The 26,219-nt window shown below is 48.8% G+C and overlaps 2 protein-coding genes across 6 annotated transcripts in view; one reads left to right on the forward strand and one right to left on the reverse strand.

Annotated features, from left to right (window-relative positions):
• Ttll9 (tubulin tyrosine ligase like 9) overlaps nt 1-21,462 on the forward strand; it is a 52,316-nt gene extending 30,854 nt beyond the window's left edge. For 2 of the 4 annotated variants that reach the window (XM_076930000.1, XM_076930002.1), the window contains 10 exons: nt 208-276; nt 636-710; nt 2,131-2,221; nt 3,678-3,718; nt 4,519-4,606; nt 9,603-9,661; nt 10,472-10,668; nt 12,221-12,334; nt 12,887-13,011; nt 21,225-21,462. In XM_076930000.1, coding sequence (XP_076786115.1) covers nt 208-276; nt 636-710; nt 2,131-2,221; nt 3,678-3,718; nt 4,519-4,606; nt 9,603-9,661; nt 10,472-10,668; nt 12,221-12,334; nt 12,887-13,011; nt 21,225-21,316 — 951 coding nt within the window. In that variant the 3' untranslated portion in view covers nt 21,317-21,462. Of the gene's footprint in view, nt 1-207; nt 277-635; nt 711-2,130; nt 2,222-3,677; nt 3,719-4,518; nt 4,607-9,602; nt 9,662-10,471; nt 10,669-12,220; nt 12,335-12,886; nt 13,012-16,843; nt 17,272-21,224 lie in introns of those variants that run through there. The other 2 variants (XM_034496794.2, XM_076930001.1) reach the window with 2 other exon arrangements.
• Pdrg1 (p53 and DNA damage regulated 1) lies at nt 18,960-25,554 on the reverse strand. 2 transcript variants are annotated; one of them, XM_034496394.2, is made up of 5 exons: nt 25,385-25,554; nt 24,169-24,244; nt 22,370-22,444; nt 20,369-20,449; nt 18,960-19,855 (listed from the first exon to the last, which is right to left on the reverse strand). In XM_034496394.2, exons 1-5 carry the CDS (start codon nt 25,469-25,471, stop codon nt 19,773-19,775), a joined length of 402 nt encoding a protein of 133 aa, XP_034352285.1. In that variant the 5' UTR covers nt 25,472-25,554; the 3' UTR covers nt 18,960-19,772. The 2 variants fall into 2 exon arrangements, with proteins under 2 accessions (XP_034352285.1, XP_076786118.1); XM_076930003.1 differs by having other exon boundaries at nt 19,461-19,855; nt 25,149-25,551.
• Nucleotides 25,555-26,219: the final 665 nt, after the last annotated feature.

Consider the following 26,219-nt stretch of genomic DNA (forward strand, 5'->3'; position numbering starts at 1 on the left):
TATTCACGCAAATGTATGTCTTTGTAGCAAAGCCCAGCTCACTTCCCTCCTCCAGCCCCATGGGGGTTGAATGGCCATTCTTCTGGGCAGAGATGGGGCCCCCTGGGACATGGACACAGAGATGAGCTGGGTAAGGCCCTGGGGATGGGGGCCAGGGAGGGGTCCTGAGCTGAGCTCTGCCTTTTCCCTAACCCCACCCACCACCAGGTCGCCCGATCTCAGGGCAAGGGCATATTTCTCTTCCGGAGACTGAAAGACATCATGGACTGGAGGAAGGTGAGGCCACCTTTCCCCTCACAAACCTTACCCTCCAGGAGGAGGCCATTCCTTCCTTCCCCCAGAACTCGTAGGGTTGCCTTTCAAGGTTGCCCACAAGAGCGTCAGCTCTGGGTTCAAATCCTGACTTCACCCTGCCCCTCTTACTGCCTGCTGAGGATCCGATGTGCTGATGAACAGGATCTCAATTAACAGCTGTGCTCTTAGAGATGTGACCAAGGCCTTCTGAACCCTTGGGGTGGCAGCAGAGCTGGGTGTGGGGAGCAGGAGGACTGAACTCCCAGGGAGACAAGCAAGTGCTTACTAAATGCCTCTTCCCTTATGCACATCCCAATGTATCTTTTAAACCTACCCATCAGGGCACTGCAGGGAAAAAACTCACCAGTGTGGAGACGCAGCCTGCTCGTGCCAACGTGAACCCCTCAGGCAGCCATGTGAGTAGAAGTGGGGAGGAGGGGCCCGGGAAGGAGAGGCCTGGCTGACCAGGTGGGCGCCACGGTTGGGCAGGAGCAGGCTCTGCTCTGATGGCTAGAAGCTCCTAGTCCAATGCTGACCACTGTGTGGCTGGGAGCCCAGAGTGTATGTGACTCTGGGGTTTGGTCTTGGCTTTCATGAGGTCACTGAAGTGAGGTCAAGGGGTAACAGGGAGGGCTGTGCCTGTGACTCTTGCTGAACTGCTGGGCAGGAGGGGAAAGAGACAGCCCTGCTCTGATGCCCTCTAGGCAGCCCTCCCTCCCTCCCTTTTTCCCTCTCTCCCTCCCTTTCTTCTCCCTTCACCTTGTCCTGTGATAGTGACAAGACCCAGAGCCTTGCATATTGGAGGGCAAGTGAACTGCCACTAAACTCACCAAAGCACTAAACCTTTGAAATTTCATTTCCCCTGAGAATTGAGGGCACAAAAGGGCGTGGCTCAGCAGTCTGCCAGCCTATCCATGCAATATCACCCCTTCATCTCCACCTCCTCCACCAATGGATTGATTAAACTGCACAGAACACAAAATTCAGGATTTTAATTATTTGTGTGCATGTGGGGGGGGCATAGACTGGGAGTCTTCCTCAGTTACTTTAGAGACAGGGCCGCCCACTGAACCTGAAGTTCACCTATTCAGCTAAACTGGGTGGCCAGTGAGCCCTTCGGATTCTTTCATCTTTGCCTCCCCAGTGCTGGGGTTACATGCCTGCTTTTATGTGGGTGCGGGGATCTGAACTCAGGTCCCCATGCTTGTGTGTTCGGCCGTACACTGACTGAGCCTCCTTTGACCGTTTTTCAAGGTTCAGTGCTGAGATACTTAGAACATTCATATTGTGTACCTGTTAGGAAACCCCATGTCCTGAGTGTTTGCATCACCTCAAATCAAGACTCTATGCATCCCATACTGTCCTCCTCAATCCTGCTCTCTGCTGCTAGGCTTTGGACTATGCTGGTGACTCCGAGTGGTGGCTTCTTTAGTTGCCACTGGCTTCAGGCTTTGTTCAGTCATAGCATGTAGTGTCGATATGAAAGTAAATGTCAATGCGCACATGTGGCCAGCAGCTGCCTTTTGAGGTGGCCCAGGTCTAAAGAGTAACGTAGGCTCTGGGATCCAACTCATATGGCTCCACACCCCTGCTGAACCTCTGGCCAGCTGTGTGACTTCAGACAAATCATTCCACCTCTCTGGCTTCAGGTGCGCATGTGTAAAATGGAAATTGCATTAGTTCTTACCTTAGAGACGTGACATAAAGATCCAGTCAGACTCCCCAGGGAGAGTGCCTGACCTGGCACCCCCGACACAGGGCACTCTTGCTCTGGCACCCCCGACACAGGGCACTCTTGCTGTGCTGTGCATTACTGTTTGGTGTTCCCACAACCAGGACACAAGGAGTTCTGACGACCAGAAAGATGACATTCCCGTGGAGAACTACGTGGCTCAGCGTTACGTGGAAAACCCCTACTTAATAGGAGGTGAGATGGGCGTGTCCATCCCCTGCCCTCTGAGCAGCTAATCAGTGTGGCAGTCAGCAAAGGCCTGGCCTGTCATCGGGCCTGAAATGAAACAGAAACAGAGACGTGTCCTATATGCTCCTACCTATAGTTGTGACTCTGCAATGCCCCAGCTTACCCTGCTCTTCCCACTCCCACTGGGCTCCGGAAAATTCTCCTCAGAAAGCCAGTTCATTCATGCATGCTTTCATCCATTGAAACATTTACAGAGAGCCTCCTTGGTGCCAGCCACCATCCTGGGCTCCATTCTAAGAGCTTGTGCTCCATATGAGCACAAGCAGAAGCAAGCCACGTAAGGAGTCTTACTGCAGCCAAGCTAATGTCACTTGTCTCCCCCCAGTGCTCTCCTCATCCCCTGGTAATGACCTTTGTGGGGGCTGCCTCTGGGTCTCTTCTCTTTTTCCCTCCCCCATCGATTCTGTGTCCCCAGCCAAGTCTCTTGGGACTCTCCTAGCAACTCCCTACCAGTATGCCTCAGATCTGAAATGGCTCCCCAGTTTGGCTAACCCTCCATCTTCTTTACCTGAGCCATGGCCTCTCCTCTCCCAGGCTGCTACATCAAGGCCTAGGAAGTGTCTACATGTATCTGGTGCTTTCTGGCCGCGGTCTTTTATTCTCTCTCTCTTTTTAAATTGTATTTATTATTTTAACTATGTGTAGGTGCCTGTGTCTGTGTGTGAGTATGTGCAGGTGCCTGCAGAGGCATCTGACGTCTTGGAGCTGGATGTGAAGGAGGTGTACCTGATGGGTGTGCTGATACTGAAGTCAGGTCCTATGGGAGATCAGTACACACTCTAACCCCTGAGCAGTCTCTTCAGCTCCACTTCTACTGATGGTCACCAAGTTCAAATCAGCTCTAAAGCTGTCTGTCTGGCCACCTCTGTTCTCCATCCCATTCCTAGCTGCTGTTGTCTCCCCACCTGGATGGCTGTAATGGCCTCACTGCTGCTCCACAAGGGGCATTGACTCCTACCAGTGGCTTCTTATAGTTTGTAGAACAAACCCCGAAAACTGCTTGGAGACTTGGCCCTGTTTACATTACTGTCCTCGTCTGCACACAGCCTGGACCCTGCCACCTGCCTCGATTCCCTTTCTTTCCCCTCCCCTGGGTCTACAGTCTTTGCCAATCTTGGTCTGGGTCCAGCCAGAAAGCCTCACCCAGCCTGGGCTGGGCCTACACCTGTCTATATGTCTGTCAATCAGTCTCCACCTCTCACAGGGCCTTTCTTGGCTATTAAGCCTCCAGCTTTGCCCCAACACTGCCCCACCCAATCATCTTCTGTGCCCTGTGTAGCTGTGCTCTGACCCTCAAACAGGCAGATCTGTCTGTCTGACCATCTCCTAATATGGTCTGAAGCCTAGCCTACTGTCTGACAGCCAGTCAGTGTTCTTTACACTAACCAGTTCTTTCCTGCAGGCCGCAAATTTGACCTGCGTGTCTACGTGCTGGTGATGTCGGTGAGTCTCTCAGGCTGGGCCTCCTGTGAGCCCAGGGATATGGAGGGATAAGGCTGTTGAGGGGCATGTCCCCAGGGTTACATCCTAGCTGCCCAGGTCTACAGCTGTATTCCTTCCATCTCTCATTCAGACCCTCAGGTAACCATAGCAAACATGTACTGAGCACCAGGCTCCAGCACTCAGCCCCACTCACTCCATCCTAACTGCCTAGTGAGGTCCTCCGTTATTAGCCCCATTTCACAGATGAGAATGGAAGCATAGAGGTTAACCCAGAGTGCTTGGGAGGCTGAAGTAGGAGGATCTCAAGCTTACGGCCAGCTTGGTCTCCATAGTGAGTTCCACACCCGTTACATAGGGAGATACTGTCTCAAAAAAGTAAAAGCAAAAACAGATGCAGAGAGGTTGAATGACTTGCCCAAGGCCACACAGCAGGTAAATAGCCAAACTGGGATTCAAATCCAGTTGAACTCCAGAGGCTTCTGCATCCTCTCACCCATTTATCATTCATTCACTCATTCAGCATGTGTTCAAAGCTTCCTGGTGTACACTCCACTCCACACTGTCTCAGGTTCAGCCCAGCCTTCAGGACCATGAGGTCCTGCTGGGGGTGGCATATACGGTAGTAGACCTATCCTTAGGGAAGGAAGGGGTGGAGTCACAGGGTGGGAGTAGAAGGAATGAGGCCACTATTGAGAGCAGGCAGGGCCTCCTGGGTAGAGAGAGGTAAGACAGATGAGACAGTCAGTACCATGGAAATATTCTGAGTTTCATTTCCTTTTTCTCTCCCTCATCCCCAACAGTACATCCCTCTGCGGGCATGGCTGTACCGTGATGGCTTCGCCCGGTTCTCCAACACCCGATTCACACTGAATAGCATCGATGACCACTGTATCCTCCCAGTGTTACCCTCCCAGTCCTCAGTCCCCTCCTCTAGCCAGCCTGCCCCAAACTTCACCACCAGACATCTACTTGCCAGGTCCCCTACGCAGGACCAGCCCAGTCCTTTCCCTCTGGGGGTTCCCAGGCTCTCAGGAAACAGCTTTGCTCAGGGTAGCATCCCTCGTATGTCCCTGCTGGATGGTGGTCTTCATGGGTACCCAGCGTTGGGGTTTACCCATGTTCATAGGAGCAGACAGGTTGAGCTTTGCAGAACCTCTGCATCCTTCTGCATCTTCCCAGTGCTCAGCTCCCTCGTTCACTCAAATACAATTTCTTCTGAAATCTGAAAACCAAAGCTCAGCTATCACACTGTCCTGGCAAAGCTTTAGGGGGATGATGTGTGCGTGAGTGGCAGGAGTGTAAAGTGGTATAACCCTCTGAAGGAGCTGATGAATAGCTGCCAAAAGCCAGACACACCTGCCCTCTGAGGCAGCAAGCCCCTTTGGTGTGCGTGCACACACCACGGGAATAGGCTTAAAGACTTCGTATGGCTACCCTTGATGAGAGCAAAACCTAGGAAACACGCCAGGAGGAGTGTTTGTACAGTGGAAGACTATGCAGCTGTTGAATGGAGCTGGGACTTCCTTAGATACTGATGGAAAACAGTCTCTTAAAAAGACTACAACGGCAAAAGGGATACTCCTATTCGGACCAAACAATGTCTATATATTTTCTTATTTTTTTAAAGATTTTATTTATCTTATGTATGTGAGTACACTGTAGCTGTCTTCAGACACACCAGAAGAAGGAATCGGATCCCATTTCAGATGGTTGCGAGTCACCGTGTGGTTGCTGGGAATTGAACTCAGGACCTCAGGAAGAGCAGTCAGTGCTCTTAACCTCTGAGCCATCTCTCCAGCTCTATAGGTTTTCTTTATTCATGCACAGGCACCTCTGAATGATAGACAAGAAACTGGAATCAGGGCTGGGAGTATGGCTCCATGGTAGAGCCCAGGCCTTATAAGCAAGGCCATAGATTTGATCCCAGCACTGAAAAAAAAAGAAAGAAAAAAAGAAAGAAGGAAGGAAGGGATGGAGGAAGGGAAGCAAACCTAGACACAGAAACTGTCTTAGGGAGGAAAAATTATTGGAAAGGAGATTATATATACACACACATACATATGTGTATATTATATTTTTACTTTTGAGCCAGGTTAAAATATTGTCTACAAAACATATATAAATAAAAAAGAATTGACTGGGTATGATTACACATGACACAAGCCTGTCATTTCAGCATTTGGGGGGTTGGAACAGGAGGATTATGACTTTGAGTCCACTCAGGACTATAGAGTGAGACCCTGTGTTTTAAAAATATATATATCAGGACTGAGCTATAGTTCAGCCAGTGGGTTGCCTTTCCAGCATGCACAAAGCCCTGGGATGCAGGTGGAGGCAGAAGGCTCAGAAGTTCAAGGGCATTCTCAGCTATAAAGTGAGTCGGTGCCAGCCTGGGCTACAAGAGAACCAGCATCAACAACAAAACAAATAGGCAGTTTTTGTTTTGGTTTTGAATGTTTAGGCCTGATCTTCAAAGGAAAAGGGAGCAGCACTACTGGGAGGAGGGGCCGTCTGTCAGGACTACAAGGGGGTGGGGGTGGGGCAGCACTCTGAGCAGACATTGCAACCCTGCTCGTCTCTCTCTGCCATGATTTCATCTTTCAGCTTAAGGGTGCATCTGAAGTAACATACTTGCATCGCTTGCCCTTAAGACTGGGTGTGGGCCCTCCTGCACACAAAAGCGTCCCAATGTATTTTCCTTGTTTTGCCAACCCCATTACCAGTATATTAATTCTGTCCTGCAGTTCTAACAAGCATTTGCCACATGCATGCCATCAGCTTAGTTTAGTTTGTTTGTTCTGCTGCCTCATTTTTAGTAAAAATTAAGCAGCACACACAAAAGACACAGGAAGCACTATCCGCCAGAGTGCCCCTTCAGTAAATGCCACTCCCAGGTGCTGGTGCAGCCCTGTGTATCCTGAGGACACACTGAGTAAGCCGAGCCCTTCCAGGGGCCTGGCAGGGCTCCACTCACTAAATAGCCACACTAAGAAACTGGACCATGCTTTTCACCCTTCTCTTAAATGGTTTTCAACTTCTTAAAATTAAAATATATAGAAAAGACTACAAAGGCTCCCTAAGTGTGGGGATCTACCCTGGCTGGGAGCTCCCTGTTCTGCAAGGCTGGCTGGCCAGCCCTACTGATGCTGTCTCTCCTTCACAGTGCTGGGACTGCAAGCACATGCCACTGTGTCCAGAGTTGGTTGGTTGGTTGGTTTTTGAGATGGGGTCTCACCATGTAGCCCTGGATGGCCTAATACTCAATTTGTAGACCAGGCTGGCCCTGAACCCAGACTGAATGTTGGGATTAAACCTTTGTGCCACCATGACTGGCCATTCCCAGAATTTTTTTTCCCCTATGGCTTCTGGGCATCAAACTCAGGAAGGCAAGTACTTCATGACTGAGCTATCACCCACCCTAAACATATCCATCTTTAAATTATATATATATATTGGTTACAAACAAGAAATGCAATGACCTTAACTTTGGTACATGCAATATATAGTTTACATGCAACAGTTCAAGTGTATATACACATACAGACACAAATAGGACACACTCAGCCCTGAGTGCTGGGGGCTGAGTTATAAGGCAGGAGTGGCATGGTACTGACTATCTGCTGAGCACACAGAGGTGCAGCGTTGTCAGAACGCCCTGACAAGAATGAGTCTAAACGAGACAAGGGCGGTGTGGGAGACTGATGTTCTAATAATCCCATTTCCACTTCCCCCACCCCCAAAGAGATAATAAATTTTACATTTATTGCTAGATATGTTAAAATGTACTGTCTCCCTAGGATTTATTTATCCTTTATTTTTGAGCTTATAACTATGACATTTTCCCCTCCCCTCCCTCGGAATCCTCCCACATAGCCCCCCCCCCCCTTTTTCTAAAATTCACGGCTGCTTTTTTCATTAATTGCTGTTACCAATTTCCACTCTTTAAAAGCTTGTTTTGTTTAGGAAGCAGTGTAAAAGGCCACTCATCAGTCATTAATTTACTAACTTTGAAAACACAGAGGATCCAGAATTGGGGGAGGAAAATGCTTTGAATTGTAAGTGCTCCTACCTCACTGCTTGTCTCTGCAACTAATACACTCTAGCAAAAATAACAAAATGGCCTGAGATAGCGGCTCACCAGGTAAAGGTGTGGGGCACCCCCCATACACACGCAGACACACACAATAATGATGATGATGATGATGTTTTATAAAATTGCTACAGCACAAAAGATTTTGATTTTTTACAAAATCCAATTTATCTGTTTCTTCTTCTGTTGTTTGTGCTTTGGTGTCATAGCTAAGGGACTCTGCCCCACTGAAGTGACAATGACTTATCCCTGAATACTCTTTTAAGAATGTTTAGTTTTGTCTCCTGTTTGAAGTTGATTTTGTCTGCAGTGTGGGCTGGTCTGTGCATCTCATTCTGTGCTCTGGGTAGTTTTACATCTGGGTGCTCCTGCCCTGCTTGTGGGTAGGATGCCCTTTTCTCTGTGAATTACCTTGGGATCTTTTTGGAAATCATTTAGTGAAAACAGAAGGTCCCTTTTCCTGTTCAGTGGTTGGCCATGTGTTCACTCTTCCAAAACAGAGAATTAAAAACAAACCTCTCAGATAAACATGAGGGGGAAAAAGGCCTTTGGAGAGTTCTAAAGACAACAACTAGGAAATTCATATGAACAAGTTCTCTCATTTTCCAGGAGGCTGGAACTGCCATACTCTGCCCCACATGCCAGGGACAGGCAGAAATGTGCTGTAGGGGAATTAGACTCAGGCAAGGGACCAGGTGCCACCCACCCCCAGCCCATAAATATCCTAATTAGGTCCTGAGGTGTTAGGTCATCTCATGAGATTTGGGGATTGACGATGCATAGTCCTGGGGGAGGGATGCCCAGGGAGGGGTTCTGAATGGCAGTGCCTGTCCTTTCTGAGTGTCACCTGCCCATGACGTGGCATTATTCAGGAGCAAATGGGATGGTACCGGAGAAGTATCTTGTGGGGCAGCCAAAAGGCACTTCATCTAATCCCTCAAATAGCCCCGAGAAGCCACTGTGTGTGATTGTGAGCTCCCAGCCAACAAGCTGGTGTCTTAGGTTTCTATTGCTGTTATGATACACCATGACCAAAAGCAAATTGGGGAAGAAAGGGCTTATTCGGCTTACACTTCCACACTGTAGTCCATCACCAAATGAAGTCAGGACAGGAACCTGGAGGCAGGAACTGATGCAGAGGCCATGAGAGGATGCTGCTTACTGGTTTGATCTCCGTGGCTTGCTCAGCCTGTTATCTTATAGAACCCAGAACCACCAGTGCAGAGATGGAAGCACCCACAATGGGCCAGGCCTTCCTCCATCGATCACTAAGAAAATGCTCAACAGCTGGATCTTATGGAGGGATTTTCTCAACTGAAGTTCCCTCTTTGCAGATAACTCTTAGCTTCTTTCAAGTTGACGTAAGACCAGCCAGCACAGCTGGTAAACAGGCTCAGGGAGCTCACCTGGATCGTTCAGGAATCCACAGCCCCTAAGATGTATCCAGAATTTGCACCCAGGCCCATCTGACTGCAAAGCCCATGTATGTGAACTTTGGTTGGTCTTTCTTTCTTTCTTTCTTTCTTTCTTTCTTCCTCTCTTTCTTTCTTTCTCCTCCTCTTCCTCCTCCTCTCTCTCTCCTTTCCTCCTTTCATCCCTGACCCTCCTCCTCTCTTTCTTTCTTTCTTTCTTTCTTTCTTTCTTTCTTTCTTTCTTTCTTCCTTCCTTCCTTCCTTCCTTCCTTCCTTCCTTCCTTCCTTTCTTTGCCATGGTCTCAGTTTAGTCCTTGGGGCAGCAGGGGCTATAGCTGCCCCTCTCTGTCCACACTAGCCCTTGACCACCAACCTCTGCCAGATGTTCACCTCACCAATGTTGCCGTGCAGAAGACATCGCCTGACTACCACCCCAAAAAGGTAAGGAAGCTACGTACATGGCCTCCTCCTGGGCCAAGTGGGGAAGGACAAGCAGAGCGACATGGAACCCAAGATAGACCACAATTTACCAGAGAGGGCAGGATCACCCTTTCCCATCTGCAGAGCTAGGGCAAGGCTACAGTGGGGAGTCACTTGTCATGGACCTCAATATTTGAATATCAGATTAACATACCTACTGAACAATCCATCTTTATATCTTATGTGTCTCTTACTAATCAACCAGTCCATCAGCTGGTATATTAAACAGATATTCTGCCTATCAACTGTCAATCTACCTATAAATTATCTATCTATCTGTCTATCTATCTATCTATCTATCTATCTATCTATCTATCTATCTAATCTACTTATCTGTTTATCATCAATCCATATGATAGCCTGAAAGTCAGTACAATTATAGAATTCTCACACTTCTCAGAGTTAAGGGCCAAGCCAGGGGCATGGATGAGTTCACACTTACTGTTGTCTTTTCCCTCCCTTGGTTCATCTCATGTCACATAATCCTAGGAACAGAAGCTTGTTGGTTGCCTTTCTGCCCTAACAGGCTACAAGTGCAGTCTACTAGGAGAAGCCGCTTGTACAGGCCATGGGCCAGAGGCATAGCCTGTCTTCTTAGCTATGGAGATACTCACTCCAGAGCAAGGGGCATACCCAAATTTCCTAATCCCAGGGCTCAGGTGGAGCCCTCCCACTAGGCTAGAGGGGTGCTATGCATGGGTTCATTCAAGGACTATCCGGTGGGCTCTGATAAACCGGGTCCCATTCCCACCCCAACTGCCTGGGCCTCAGGGTTGCAAGTGGATGCTCCAGCGCTTCCGGCAGTACCTGGCATCCAAGCATGGTCCTAAGGCCGTGGAGACGCTCTTCAGTGACATGGACAACATCTTCATCAAGAGCCTGCAGAGTGTGCAGAAGGTGATCATCAGTGATAAGCACTGCTTTGAGCTATATGGCTATGACATCCTCATTGACCAGGACCTCAAGCCGTAAGTGGACAATGGCCCAGAGGGCCAGGGCGGGGTGGGGGTCATGACCTGCTACACACTTCAGGGCAGACCACCAGGGCTTGAATCCCACTTCTGCTGTGTCTTATCTGTAAATTTAGACATGCGTCCTTTTTTCTGTGCCTCAGTTTGCCAGTCTGTAAATTGGGTTTGATCAGGGTGTCTGTTCTTAATGGATTGTTAAAAGGATAAAAGATCTAATTGGTGCAGGCCTCTTCTAGAGTGATCTCTACCAATTGTAACTGAATCACTGTTGCAAGACCTTTCTCGAAGAGTCCACTTGTATTCACAGATAGAGAGGCTAAGTGGGGTTACTTTGCTCTTAGGAGCATGGCTAAGCAGTTTCAAGAGAATGGGCATCAGGCAGCAGAGAGAGATCTCATCCCAGGGGGAGGCCATGCGAACCCTTGTCACCTTTCACAAGGACTGTGAGTGAGCCCAGTCTTGTGAGGGTCTCCTGTAGAAAATAACAGTCACTCTGACAGATGGCTGGGTCCCGCTGGGGGACAGCATTTCACAGCCTCGGGTGGCTCTGGCTCTTATCGTCTGTCTACCTTTCCATAGCATTTCCTGAGCCTTAGAGGGAGTGAGAGAGACCTGATTGTGTGTACTCCCCCTCCCTCCATCCCCCCTTCATCCCCCCCTCCCTGGGCTGAGCATCAGGCTGCAGTGCTACTGTAATTTTATTCCTTTGCACCCGTAAGTCTCCGCAGTAACTGCAGCCATCTGCAGAAAGAGGCTTTGCCTTGTGTCCAGTTATCAAAACAGCAGCAGTAGGCTTGTACCCTTCCAGCTATGGGGTTTTGTCCTGACGGGCAGTATCAAACCCAGGCTCCCTCCTTGCAGCAGGCCTTGGATCCAATTGGAAAACACTTGTGCCCCATGGGGCCACTGTTGTGCCAGTGGGCACATCTTATGTGGTATGCTAATGTCCCTAGTGTTTTGTAGCTACAGGTGAGCAAACTGTTAACAGCTCCCTCCACCAGCCCGCACCGTGCCTTCAGCCCCACAGTGCTAGCCTTCAAGGAGGGAGCTTCCAGGCCCAGTCTGGCTTCTCCATGTCCCGCAACCAGAGTGTAGCGTCCCCAGCAAAAGGGCCTTATTGTCTAGTTCTGGCATGCAACAATGGCAGTGTATAGCCTGGCCATCCACTCAGGGAGGTAACCCACCCCAGCACTGTAATTTTACTCACTGATCTTACAGTGATCCCGAGCAGTTTTCACCCACACGGGTGACTTCATTGCCACTGGTTCACCGCTGTCTATTAATGCTCACAGACATGGGTGCCATAGGATTTTTCTGTATCACTTTGCTGGGTTTCATCATCTTCCACCTACAGAACTTAGAGCTGTGCTGAGCCCATGCATCTTGTGTTGGGCTCATTTCCGTCCTCCCTCGGGCGTGTTTGTACATCTTTTGGATGCTTTTATAAGTTGTAAGACACTTGGGTTTGCACTACATCCTGAAAACCTTTTGCGGGAAGGTAGACAGGACCTCTGACAGCCCTCCCCAAGGTCTCCCACACCCTCCCCAGGTGGCTGCTAGAAGTCAATGCATCTCCTTCACTGACGGCCAGCAGCCAGGAGGACTATGAACTCAAGACCTGTCTGCTGGAAGATACCCTGCATGTGGTGGACATGGAGGCCAGGTAGGGTCCTGTCCATACCCTATAGGTGACAGATAGACTCCTGTCAAGGAAAGAGGACTCAGAACCTTGAGATTTGTATTTCATAGATGGAGAAACTGAGATATCCATAGGCCCAAGAACTCAGTGTAGCTGGATGTACACAAAGCTTCCTGACTGGGACTCTGAGCAGGTCACTTCCCTCTCTAAGATTCTTTCAGTTTCCTTGTCTGCAGAGTAAGGAGCATCCTAACTCCCCTGGGTGCTGGAGAAACTGAGACAATGCCCTGTTAAGTACCCGTCTCACAACACTCACTAAGAGGCTACTTACCTCTAACACCAAGTCCTGGGAAACATACAGGGCCAGTTTCAGGAGAGGGTGAATCCTTGAGGGGGAGGGGCAGATTTAAAACCACCAGCTACAAATTGGAAGCACATTACTAACGGGATGAGAAGGACCTCCTCCTGAGTAGAAGACGAACTCAGTAGAAGATGAATCTGCCCCACTACAGATCTGGACAGGTCCTGTCTCAAAGCCTCACCAACTGCATGTTATTTCACCCTGTGCATCCCCAGGCTCACAGGAAAGGAGAAGAGAGTCGGGGGCTTCGACCTTATGTGGAATGATGGCCCCGTCAGCAGAGAGGAGGGGCCTTCTGACCTATCAGGGATGGGAAACTTTGTGACCAACACTCACCTAGGTACGCTGAGCCGGACAGGAAGTGAATGGGAGAGGAACGTCATAGGAAGTGGAGGGAGACTGGGGCCACTTGGCATAGCAGTGAGATTGTGTAAGTCCAGTCTACAGCATACCAGCTGTGTGACTTGGGCGAGAAGCTTGACTTCTCTGTTCTTCATCTGTAACATAAAGATGAGTAGTGTCTTACAGGTGTCATGTTCAATGCAGCCTGGGGACTGAATGCAGCTAAGAGTGGCAGTGAATGTGGCCCAACACAAAATTGTGTACTTACTTAAAACAGTTATGAGATTTTTATTCAAGTGTGAACTTTGTAGATGACAATGTCTGTTCACAATGTCAAACGGTTGGACGCTCTCGGTAGGACCCTGCCCATTATAGTGAGAAATTTCTAAGTTGTGTGGAGGGGGATTTCAAGACTGGAGTGGAGAACAAATTATCATTAGAAAAGTTAAAGACTGTAGGACTCTTCAAGGTAGTATGTGAAGTGTGAAAAAAATTCCTGATTATAGAAATTCACACTCATTGTAGAGTATTTGAAAACTAAAGAAGGAAAATCTAAAACACATCCAGACATAACCATCATTAACAATCTGGTGTTTCCTTCCAGTTTTAAAAAATGCATATATTCATATTTTTGTAAATCTGGCACCAGACTGGCATTTGGAGTCCCACTTTCCAAGTGGCTTCTCTCCATCCACGTGGCTTCTCTCCATCCACGTGGCTTCTCTCCATCCAGGAGTACAAAGGCCCACCGAAGGCTTTCCCGTGGGAAGCACGTGTTAGCCAGGGCGGTTTATGTGCATTACCACATCATGTGGTATCTTCTGTGATTATCCCATGAACGAGGAAATCGTCTCCAAAAATTACACAGACCACCAAAGGCTGTTGTCATAGAGATGGGCCATCCTGAACCCTAACCCCTGAACTCTGGCCTCATCTCAGAAGGGTTACAGAGTTACAGAGTGGTTAGAGCAAGGCTGCAGAGCGTTTTAGCCCACATTTAGCAAGCCAATTTCTTACCGTTGGGCATTTGGTGTGATCTCATTTTTTTTTTTTTTAACTTTTCTAAATAACCCTGTGGTGAACATCCTCTCCCGTGAAACCCACTGAAACTGGCTATTTTCTTCTAGCTTCCTGGAAGTAGAGTCACTGAGCCAAAGGGATAGGCTTACTAGAAAGAGGTCCACGCCCCTTAGTGAATCTATTATTATTTTAATTCCATTGATTACTGAAGAGGCTTCAGTTTTTAATTTGCATTTCCCTTTTATAAGCCATTCTGGCTTTTGACTGATTTCTCTTTTTAATAGTAGACCACCTTTACAAAGGAGCATGACCCAAGTTCTCACAGGGAATTTACTTTTTTGTTGGTTTAGTGGTGGGGTTTAGACAGGTTTTTGTGTAGCCTAGGCTGTTGTTTAACTCACTGGGTAGTCAGAGTGGCCTTGAATTTCTGATCTTCCTGTTTCTGCTTCCTGAGCACCAGGACCATAGGTGTGTGCTAACATGCCATGTTTTCATGCTATTAGGACTTGAACCCAGCACCTCATGCATGTTAGGCAAACACTTCGCCAACTGAACCACACATAGCCCAAGGGAGCCTTCAACTCACTATGGAGCTAAGGCTGGGCTTAAAGTCCTTTCTAATCCTTCTGCCTCAGCCTACAAAGTGCTGGGATTGTAGGCATGTGCCACCATCCCTGGCCTCTTCTCTTTACCTGTATTCCTTCTTCCTTCTTCCTTCTTCCTTCTTCCTTCCTTCCTTCCTTCCTTCCTTCCTTCCTTCCTTCCTTCCTTCCTTCCTTTTCTACTTTTTGAGACAGCCTCACTATGTATCTCCGGATATCCTGGAACTATGTAGCCCCCTAAGCTGGCCTCAGACTCAAAGTGATCCACCTGTTTCTGCCTTCTCAGTGCTGGGATTAAAGGTGTGCACTGTTATGCCCAGCCTGGACCTGGTTTTCTCTGGATCGCCTATAGTTTTTTTTTCTACATTTGTAAAGACACAACATTAATGGCTGAAGATATGGCCCCTGTCCCACCCTATCCATCAAATGTACAGTAAACATTTTCCTAAGTTTCTCATTAGTTGTTTTTAATTTTGTTCTGTGGCTCCTTTTAAAATTTTTCTTGGGCCACAGGGTCTCACTGTGTAGCTCTGGATGACCTAGAACTTACTATATAGATCAGTCTGGCTTTGAACTCACAGAGATCCACCTGCTTCTGCCTCCTGGGTGTTAAAATCCTGTTTCTTTCACAAGAGATTTTATATCTTTTAAAGAGTTTAGTATGAGTTAGGACTAGGCTTGGCTGCACACAACAAACCCTAATACTTAAATAGAACGGGGATGACCTAGCTAGGCCGAGGACCACAGACTTGTAAATCCAGCCACTAGGGAGACTGAGGGAGATGAGTCACAAGTTCATGGTCTGCCTGTACTTCAAACTGGGTTCAAGGCCAGTCTAACTTGGTGAAACCCTGTCTCAAAGTTAGAGTGCTTGCCTGATATTCATAAGACTCTGGAGTGCTGTGGGGGTGTGTCTCAGGCCACACATGTGTTAGGTATGACCTAGGAGACTGACACAATAGTTTGAGATGCCTGGGTGACCCTTCCCTCCCCTTCTTGCCACCCCCAGCAGGTCTGCTGAATGCTCAGATTGTCTTCTGGTTGCTCCAACAGCAGACTTTGAAAACTGTAGATGCGTATGGGAATGAAGATCTGGCTGATTTGCAGCCACTCAGATAGGCAGAGAGAGGACCACTTCTGTAGAAATCTCTAGAATCGCTTTCAAGTTTTCCGGTTTTGTGTTTGGTAGTAAGTGGGAGGAGCTGTTTTGGGAGCCGGGAGGAGAAGAATGATGATGATTGAGGACAAGTTAGAAATGTGTTCAGGGGCCCTGGGTGAAAGGTTAGCAAAAAAATCCAGTGATGAATCTGGAACTCCAAGAAAGGGTTTGCACTGGACCTGAAGATTTGGCATGAGAAGTGAGCTAAAACAGTAAAGCAGGCTCCCTGGAATCACTTTGGAAAACGACAAGGATGCACAGGGTCAGAATGTAGAGGCCTTGGCAGCTGGAGGCAGCCTTGGAGGCAAGGATGGAATCAGGGTTATTAAGAAGGAAGCAGGAATCTCCAAGTCAATCCTTGTGGCCATGGAGTGTCATTCCAGTCTCAGGCCACACATGTGTTAAGTATGACCTAGATCATTCCAGTAGCACTCACAAGTGTCATAAATATGCCTAGCTAAGAGTAAATCTGGTGTTGCCTTAAAGAACCAGCTCTGAGACCAAGCAGGGAACAGGTTGGTTGGTGAATGTGCAGGCAGAGGCAGCCATTTGGCATGGAGACACTGGACATGCTGGTAAGAGATGTAAGTTAGCACTTAGTAGGCATCGGGCACTGCTGGCTTTTGTGTGTGTTCACTGAGCAAAGCCAAGGATAGTGTCGTCTGAAGAAGCAGCTGAATGTGACTCTGGCTCTGCACAACCTCAGGTCAACTCCCAGTTCTGCTACTCACGCAACTTGTGGTAAATGGTACCCTGAGTCTGCTGGCCACATGGAATGGACAGGCTCAACAAGCTCTTCTGGGGCCAGTATGGGCCAGTGCCTGAAACAGCAGGTGAACTCCCAGTTAGCTTAGGCATTTGGTGACCTCTGAACTCACTCTGCAAGGCAAGTGGTGCCATCCTGAGAAAGCAGATACTCAGAGGTGAGGTGAGGGCCAGCCCAGTACAGAAGTGGGCCACCCATGGCCACACAATTCCTGCTGCCTACCACTTTGTACCAGCTAGGGGGTATACAGGCCACGGCAACCAACACCTCATATTCTTTCTAGGCTGCATCAATGATCGGAAGGAGCAGCTGAGGCAGCTGTTCCGATCCCTTCAAGTGCAGAAGAAAACCCCTAGCTGACCCCCAGCCAGAAGAAATGAGGCCCTGGCAGGTGCCGCCCTGGCCTCTGGCAGCGGGATTCCAGCACAGTGCACCAGTCTTTCCTCCCTCCAGCTTGGCAGCTGTTTTACTGGACAGGCAGCTTCAGCTGGCTACTTGGACCAGACTCCCTGGACTCCCCACTCCAGTCCTGTGCATCTTTGAACCAGGAACAGTCAATCTTTGGAACTGGGTGGGCTCATCTTTGACAGACTGGCAACTGGGCCCAAAGAGGCCAAGCAGCAAGTTCCACCACTCAGAGAGCATGTCTAATAAAGCACAGGCTTAGAGCCACTCAGCACTGGGCCTGGCTCAGGATGCCGCTGACATTTTGATGTCTCTTTAATCATGGGTCCTCTAGGCTAAGAAACTTGTCTTTAAGCAATATTAGCAAAATAAATTACTTTAGATTGTCCACTGGAGGTCTAGGATAGTGCCAAGCCCCAAATGTACCCTGTCCTATGCTATGTCAAGACTACAGAGCTAGGACCTCCTGGGTTTCAGGCAGTAATGAGAACTTGGAAGGCAGCACCGCTTAGCTATGGTCCCTGGGAAAACCTGCCTCTCATTTAGGGCTTTGATTTTAAAACCAGAAAGTATGGCTCCAGTTGACAGGCAAGATCACACTGGGAGTAAGGTGCCTTTCTACATCCTGTCAGAGGCCTCCCCTCCTGGTCTAAAAGGTGGCAGTAAGCCTGGGCTGGAAGGCAACTTACCCTATGGAGAAGGGGCCTCCAGGGGGCCCAAGCAGCAACACCTACCTTTTGGGCAGTCTTTGTCCAGAAGTGCAAACCTTGGCTACATAAAGTAAGCACAAAGGAAAGTCTGGGAAAGAATCACCAGCAAATTAAGAAGTGAACCAACTGACTGTGGGAGGTTGGTAGCTAAGCCACTCTGGATCTGCTCCTAGAGCCCAGAGGTCTCCCAAAGCCACAGCCCCCAAGTATAGATTTGAGGTTCTTCCAGAATACAGGACTGATGTGCTGTTTGGCTTAGCACCCTCGCAGGCAGAAGCACCAGGTAGCTCCGTCAAAGTGAATTTGTTGGGTTTGCATTTTATTTATTTATTTAGAAGTTAAAAGCTTATAAAGGAGTTGGGTAGACAGAATCATCTCCCCTTTTGCCCTGCAGTTTGTCTCTTGGAGACCACATAGCCTCTACCTACAGTCAGTAGGTCACACTGCTGGTCCCACCTCAGGGCTCAAGCACCTCCTTTGGCCTGAGTTAAGCTGCTGCCTTCCTCTGAAACTATGGTCTTCTAACTAGAGCCCAGTACAGACATGTGGCCTGGTCTGGGTCTACCATAGGAATGCCTGTAAAACCCAAGAAAACAACCTTAGGCATGGATCAAATTTGCCTTACATACGGTGTTTTTCTTAACATAAATTTTAAAATATTCCTTGAAGGCATCAGCAATATTCAAAATGTTTGGCTTATTTCTAATTTCTAGTTCCTTTCCTGTTTTTTAAGACAGGGTCCGTCCTGGAACTTCCTCTGTAAACAAGGCTGGCCTTGAACTCAAGCAGTGTGTATGACAATTGGAAACAGAAATTTCTACCTACCTCTGCCTCCCAAGTGCTGGTATTAAAGGTGTATACCACCATATCTGACTAGTTCATTTTTAAAGATTTGTATGGATGTTCTGCATGTATACATATATGTGTGCATGTACTGTATATGCCTGTGGAGATCAGAAGGCATCAGTTCCCTAGAACTGGAGTTAGGGATGGTTGTAAGATAATTTGTGGGGCTGGGAACTTAACTTGTCCTCTGAAAATGGCAAGTGCTCTTAACCCCAGAGCCACCTCTCCACCCCTTTTTTTCAAGAAACTTATAATATAGTTACATCAGCTTGTTTTTGGTGTAACTATGGGCCAAATGCAGTGAGGGTAACAGAGAGTAATCTGTCTACTGCTGATGTCACACACTTTAAGGCAAAAACCACCCCCATTTTTTAGGTAGCACTCTAATAGAAGGGTAGGGCCCTTGGTGAAGGACAGAATGAGGTGACAACTCGGAGCTGTGGTTTGTTCAGTTAATGTTTATTGAGCCGCAGGGAAAGGAGGCCAGTTTTGCTCTCATACGACACTCACACCATGATCTCATACCACTCACACCACGATCACCATGATCTCACTCATACCACACTTACACCATGATCCTGAGCCAGCCAGGCAGGCCCTGCTCTCAGAGGCCGGGAGGATGCTCCATGTCGAGTCACATCAGGAAGGATACTGCTTGCCAGCCCTGGGCCAGAACTCGATAAGGGTTCCTACCTCAAGAACATCCACAGAGGGTGACTGGCAGCACCTACTACAGAAGCCAGCAGAAAAAAGGACAGAACTGGAGCAGTGGAGAAATGAATGTCTATCCTGCAGCTGGTGAGAAGCACTGGGTCTGCTTCACACAGAAGTGAACGGTCAGTCTCCTGCTTTATTCCAGTTGCCACACACACTGCCTAAAAATGCCTCGCCATGCAGAAAACTGGAATGAAGCTCTGGGTTTGCCCTCTCCCTCCATCCCTGGCCAGGCCCATCTGAACAGCAGGCTACTGTTGAGAAGTGTCGGCTGCAGGCATTCTCACACACCCACACACCTACTGACAGCTGCCAGGGCCTGTCAATAGGTCTTGTGTCCAACCTCTGATGGCCAGGCCAAGCCCACAGAACAGACTAAGGGTTCTCTCTTGTCACAAAGCAGCCAAGCACTACAGAAAAAGGTTTATACAAAAGCCACATTTCTGATGCCTGTCCCCTTAAATAGACAATCCTGTCCTTGCAGGTCTCAAGGCTGGGGAGGGTACTAGTCATAGGTCCCCCATCCTGCTGTGAGTCTCATCCTTTCAAGATGACCTTGAGGGCTTTAAGCTCATCCTGGTTGAGGGGGTTCAGGTTAAAACCCTTCAGCTCCGGTTTTCCTGCAAGGAGTAGAAAGTCACAATCAAGTTGGGCCTCCTGCTGCCCAACTTACTGCTGGCTCTGGAGCCAGGCCCAGAAAAGTGGCTAACACTGCATTTATACTGCCAGCTCAGCCTGAGAGGTACAGGCTGGGCCTCAGATTCTGCACTGCACAGGCTGATGCAGACCAATACTGCTCCTGGACCAAACCTGCATAGTCCTGGCTGCTGCCCAGACCTCCAGGTTCCAATCAGACCTGGGATCCAATGTGCTGGTTTACTCAGAAGCTCTGAGTTCCTCCTGTCCTAGGTAACCTAGTACCCATACCATGTGAGATCATCCCAGGCAGCTCTCAGTGCCTGGGAAAGGAGCTGTGACAAGAATAGGCTTCACAAGCCTCGATGTCCTCTGAGCAGCTACAGACAATGGCTGTTCGTTTCCCACTGCTCACTTGAGTGGCTTTGCACACCCACTCTCTAACATTCTCTCAAGGGATTTCTCCTCTCCCACCTCCAGCCCCACCAGGCCAATACCTTGGGCTTCAAAGAGGCGGTTAACTTTCACTTTAAGTTGACTCCGGAGCCTTTCTATTTCTTTATCCAGGTGCTCCTGATCTGTAAAAAAAAAAAAAAGTGCAGCAGGCAGATAGACAAGGTTATGTTACAGAGAGGGACCCCAGTTTCCACCTAACACCCTTGAGGGTCAAGGCTTGTAGCACACAGGAAGGAAAAGGTGACCTCAGAGACCAGCAGAGACAGGGCTAACCTAGAGACACTACCTGCCCAAGTCCCTGAGCTGGCCCAGAACAAGGCCTGTCACTCAGTTATTCAAAGAATGCTGGGTGGCTGGCTACTGGATGGTTAAGGAACTTTACAAACATCCCATCAAAGACCTGTGAAAATGTGGCCTAAGTAGCCAGTGGGAGAGCATGCTGTTCCAGTATAACCTAGTCTGCCACGGTGGATAGGAAGGACCAGCCTGGCATCACCATAGACTACACTGAGGAGTGCTGGCACAAAGACACAGGTACCCTTCAAAGCTTATCAACCAACTGCTGTGAGGGACATTCCACTGGCCATCAGCTGCTGGCCTGCTCTCACTTCCTAATGAAGAAAAGCCCCAACTAGTCATGCTTTGGTAATGGACTTATTTCTCTATAAATAAACGATTTATGAACTTGTTCACCCTATATTGATTTGAGAAAAAACTAGAACCCACATAGATAAGAGATTAGACAACATCTGTGGGGTAGCAGGACACAACATCAAATCCTGAATTCAGGTAGTGACTCCTAAGTTTTCAGGTATACAGTCTCTGGCCCATTCATTACCCCAGCACATTGAGCCTTAATTTTAAAATAATTCTTAAAATGTATTATTTTGCGTCTAGGTGTTTTGCCTGCCTGCATGTTTGCACACCATGGCATGCCTGGTGCTCATAGAGGCTGGAAAAGGATGTTGGAGCCCCTGGAATTGAAGTGACACCAGTTGTGAGCCACTATGTGGTGATTGAAACTGAACCCTGGTCTTCTGGAAGAGTAACCAGTATGCTTAATATAAGCCATCTTTCCAACCCAACTTTCCAACTTCATTTTAACCCCACTACCTTAATAGAACAGCTGAAATTTCTGCACGTTTGCTCTAATTCCAAAAAGTGTAAAGATATCCTGTCTTCAGGAAAGGCAGCCTTACTGGTCCCTTTGATCCACGTGTTTTCAAGGATGTGAAAGAGAAAACAAGTGTAATCTGTCTTTTCCCAGGCAAGGACCCACCTGCAGCCTTGTCTTTACAGAGCTTCCCCAAGGAGACTCCAGTTGCTCGTGGTTTTGGAAACCTGAGCAATACTTTGCTTACACAAGCTGTACAGACCATAGAGGCTCACTCCTCCTAAACTCCATTTTCTTGCAGTGCTGGGAATTAAACCCAGGGCCCTACACAGGCTAGGAAAATGCTCTACCACTAGGCTACGTCCTCAGTCACACCTCCACTTTCAGCACAGTCTCAGCTGCAGGGGGCATGGAAAGTAAAGCTCACTCGGGTACTGGCTCAGTCAGTAAGAGTGCTTGCTCTGCACGTGTGAGCATGGAATCCCCAGTACCCAGGTAAAAGCACACATGTCCCAGCACTAGGGGACAGAGATAGGCACATGCAGAGAGCTTGCTGGCCAACCAAGGTAGCCAAAGAGGTGGAAGAGGTTGAGAGATCCCACTTCGAGGTAGGAAGTAGGGTGAAAAACACTTAAGGAGGACACCTGACATCCTATTCTGACCTCCGCATGTACATACCCATTGCAACACACACAGGCTCATGAAAAGCTTTACTTATCCAGGATCCTTTGCAGCTAAGGATAGCTTTGACAATGAGATTTTGGCAGAGTGATCTTATTTTCAGAGAGCAAAGGCCTTGTATGAAAAAAATGCCCTTTGTCTTTCCCCAGCCTGATCCACAGTTTTGGTTCTCAGTGCTGGATTATGACCCAGGCTAGTGGGGAAGGTAGCCAAGCCATGTCCTTGGCCCAGCCCCAGGACACCTTACCTTTCTGGATCATTTCCTTCGTCTTAGGGTGAGGCATTCTGATGAACATGTTCCCAAAGCAAACCATCACATCTTCTGAAACAGCAAACATTTCTTCATCACGTTTGGTTTTTTCTTTCTGAAGCACCTATTATCTGACAGGCACGTTTGTGCTACGAACACAGCAGAACAAGGCAGTCCATGCACTCACAGAACTCACATCATAGCAAACGATGGGGAATGAACAAAGCTGTTTTTTCACACACCGCTAAGAACGAGTATAAAAATTATATTGACAATTTTGGCATTTTTGTTTCTTTAAACTGTAAGACTGTTTTCGTTATAATTCCAGGTGTGGGATACAGGGTTGCTTCAAACTGTCTCAGCAGCTGACTAGGTGGGATATGGGGCTGTCTCAGACTGCCTCAGCAGCTGACTAGGTGGGATATGGGGCTGTCTCAGACTGCCTCAGCAGCTGACTAGGTGGGATACCGGACTACCTCCGACTACCTCCGACTACCTCCGACTACCTCCGACTGCCTCCGACTGCCTCCGACTGCCTCAGACTGCCTCAGACTGCCTCAGACTGCCTCAGACTACCTCAGTAGCTGACTAGGGTATGCCTCCTGCTCTGGCGTGATTTTGCCAGCTGCAGATAAGTTTCTTCGAGTGTGTGATTTTTGGAATTCTGAGGACTTTTGAGAGGGTAAAATATTGCTAGGGCCCTGAGAGGCAGGGTTGATGGTCACAGGTTTTTGAGTAGTCATATGCAAAGAAAAAACAAGAAGAAATTAGATATCCTGAAGGTGAAGATCAAACTTGCCCCAAGGAACTCGATGTCCCTAATCAGCAGGAAGCAGTCTAATGATAGCGCTGCCCAATTCCGACCCCTGACTTTATTCAGGGGGCTTTTTCCTTTCCCTCTATCCTTTTCTCTCTCTTATCTAGTGTTAGGGGGTTGAGAAGGTAAAAGAAAAGGGTGGAAGAGAAAAGAGCCCACAGAGTTGTTACTAAAAGGACCAGTTCCTAAAAGAACAAAGTTGTTTAAAGTACTGGGAAGGGTCAGAGGACAGAGATGTTCAAAGTTGGTATGAGATATCTAAGCAGATGTGACACCCTGGCGGAGAACTGAGGAAAGGAGGACCCCTCACCTACAGACATGTGTGACAACAGAGCCAGGCAGACAACCAAGGGACCAGTGAGTGCGTGGGAGAGTCACACTAATACGGTGGGGTGTGTGGGGCTGGTACATGTGGAATCTCACAGGGCAGCTCTGGGTCTCACTCAGGTGAGATAAGTCCGTGTGTGCCCTACATGTCAGTGCCCTTCACTGTGGCCTGAATGCTGCCCACCTTTCCAGAACTGCTTCATGTCATCCCCTGCTTGCTCACACGACCAACGATAGCCACCTAGCTTCATCTACCTCCCCCCATCCCCTCCCCCCAGACAGTCTCAACAGCCATTCATGCCCACCCCATCTTTAGCTTTCTCACAATTTTTATTTATGTTTATGCTGCTTTCCTCATGTGGAACATAAGGGAAGAACCCTCGCTTTTATGTGCGGTGAGCACTCTCCGTATCTGCCATCAGTGAGCGATGAGCTAATGGCCCATCACTGAAGTGAGCAGCTAAAACTCTGAGTCACAGCATATGTCTGACCCGCATCGCTTGCTCGCTCTTCTCCACACGCTGTCCTAGTTTCCCACGAGGGTGAGTCACGAAGTCCCAGCCTCCTGTCTGGTCTCTACCAGGGATAATGAAGTCCTTCAGAAGACAACTGAACCAGCTTCCAGGGCTTCAGTAAGGATGTCACAACTTACCAGAGACATTCGGGTTCTTCTGTAGGGCCCTCAGGCCCTCTCGGTTCTGATTCCTCTTGGTGTCCAGGTCTACGATCTGGAAAAAGGAGCAGATAGGAACTCAGCTGCCTCCTGCCCCAATGTGAAGAGGCAGGGTACCATCCTGGCTAAGTTCCAATGTCTTGCCTAACATGGAGGACTCAGGTGTGAATCCGCTCAGCTTCCAGTTCCTCTGCTTGTGCAGGAGCTTCTCCCTCCAGAGAAGGAAAATGTTTGCAGATTGAATCATTTTGTGTCATCCAATCAAACTCGAGAGTATACCAGGGTCACCAGGGAATTAGTTGAGTGTCTCCTCTAGACAGTGATTATTGACAAGCTCCTGTTAGGTAACTCTTGACAGTCTGACCAGACACTCAACCACACTGGACTAGAGCACCTGTGGCAAGGTACCACTATGACAACTATTCAAGAGGTGACTTTCTGAGGCTGCAGCTAGTGAACCACCAAGCCTCCTCAAATATGGACCACAAAGAGTCATTATGAAGCTTTTGAAGACCATCAAATATATGTCTCACCCCCATCACTACTATCTGGTCTAAAGGCAGACTATCTGAATCATCTAAATTGTTCCTTGCACTCTAGGAAGCACCCAGAGAGCGCCTTTTAAAATCTAAATGCACACCTATAATCCCAGAACTCAGGAGACTGAGGAGGATAGACCACGGATTGTTCAAGGTTATTCCAGATGACACAGTGTGTTCGAGGCCAGTGGAAGATACATGAGACCCTCTAAATCAACCGTCTGTCAATCAATCACAATTCAATGATAACATCCTCAGGACGAACTCCCTTTAGGGACTAAGCACTTACCACAGAACCAGAACCAAGCACCCCTTTCGGATCTACGAGGCCCTCAACCCCGTCGCCCCCCCCCCGCTGCCCCCTCCCCGCCATGCACGTCACCGTGCTGCCCAGACATATGCCGCCCATGTTCCAGCAACCTGATTCACGATGGGCCTGGGACTGCGTTTGGAAAGTGGTGTCAGCGAAGTCGCAGAAGGTAAGGATCCGGAGGACCAGCAATGATGGGGCAGGGTGAAAGGAAGGCGACTGCCCAACACAGAACTGGCGCTCCCTCCGCGCCAGGCCGCTAGGAGCAGTGACGCCGGGAGGCCGGGTGAACTTCCTGCGACCCGGCAGAGTTGCGGAGGGCGCTCGTGGCTGCCGTGTCTCTCACCTGCCGCTTGTCTGACAGCACCGCCTCTGCCAGCTCCTCCACTTCCACCAGGTACCGGAGAACCCGCTCCGCCTCGGGGGACTGCATGGTGCCACGAACCCCTTCTGACTTTCTCGCACTGCCACTTCGCCTCAGCTCCTTCCGCGCACGCGCCGTTCTGAGACTTCCGGCACGCCTGCGCAGTGAAAAGAGCATGCTCCTCAGCGGGGCTCCAGGGCGGGGCAGGCTTTGGGAGCAGAGCAGGTGCGCCCCCTGCAGGCTCGGAAGGAGCAACGCAACGCGCTGTCCTTTTCCCTCCCTTCAAAGGGTTCCTGGGCATTTTACCAGGTTGGGTGTCAGGAACGCGGCTGCAAATAAAACATCCCGACTCTAGGAACGTCATTCCATTGGGAAACAACGAACACTGATGGCAAAATAATTACACATTATGGAAGGTATCGATAAGGGCTTTGGAGACACAGAGATCATTAGGCCCTGTTTAACGACGCCAAGAAACTGAGTATGGCAGAAAGACTCATATTTTAACCCGCGATGCTTTCAGCTTCCAGTTTGTAAATAATGAGTGATAGAAATCCCCCTTCTCTCTCTCTCTCTCTCTCTCTCTCTCTCTCTCTCTCTCTCTCTCTCTCTCTCTCTCTCTCTCTCAAAGAAAGCAGTAATCATTTTTAAATTGCATCTGGCCGCAGCATTTGTTGAATCTAATGCCCACAGTAGCAAGCCGAGGCTCACAGAAGGAGCTGGAAACTGTCCAGGGTGAGCAATGAAGTGTCAGTAAGAGCTGAAGAGTGATCCAGGACTTCCCAGAGGAGGTGTGTGTGTGGGGGGGGGGCGCTGA

This window comes from Arvicanthis niloticus, chromosome 2, assembly GCF_011762505.2.
Source record: "Arvicanthis niloticus isolate mArvNil1 chromosome 2, mArvNil1.pat.X, whole genome shotgun sequence".
In the NCBI taxonomy this organism is placed as follows: Eukaryota; Metazoa; Chordata; class Mammalia; order Rodentia; family Muridae; genus Arvicanthis; species Arvicanthis niloticus.

What these genes read in the sequence shown, in the direction of transcription:
- Pdrg1 (XM_034496394.2), bottom strand. Translation starts at nt 25,471, where the DNA reads ATGCAGTCCCCCGAGGCGGAGCGGGTTCTCCGGTACCTGGTGGAAGTG. An exon ending in TGCTGTCAGACAAGCGGCAG is followed by an intron (nt 24,245 to 25,384) that starts GTGAGAGACACG and finishes TCCTTTTTCCAG; the next exon opens with ATCGTAGACCTGGACACCAA. An exon ending in GAAGGAAATGATCCAGAAAG is followed by an intron (nt 20,450 to 22,369) that starts GTAAGGTGTCCT and finishes TTTTTTTTACAG; the next exon opens with ATCAGGAGCACCTGGATAAA.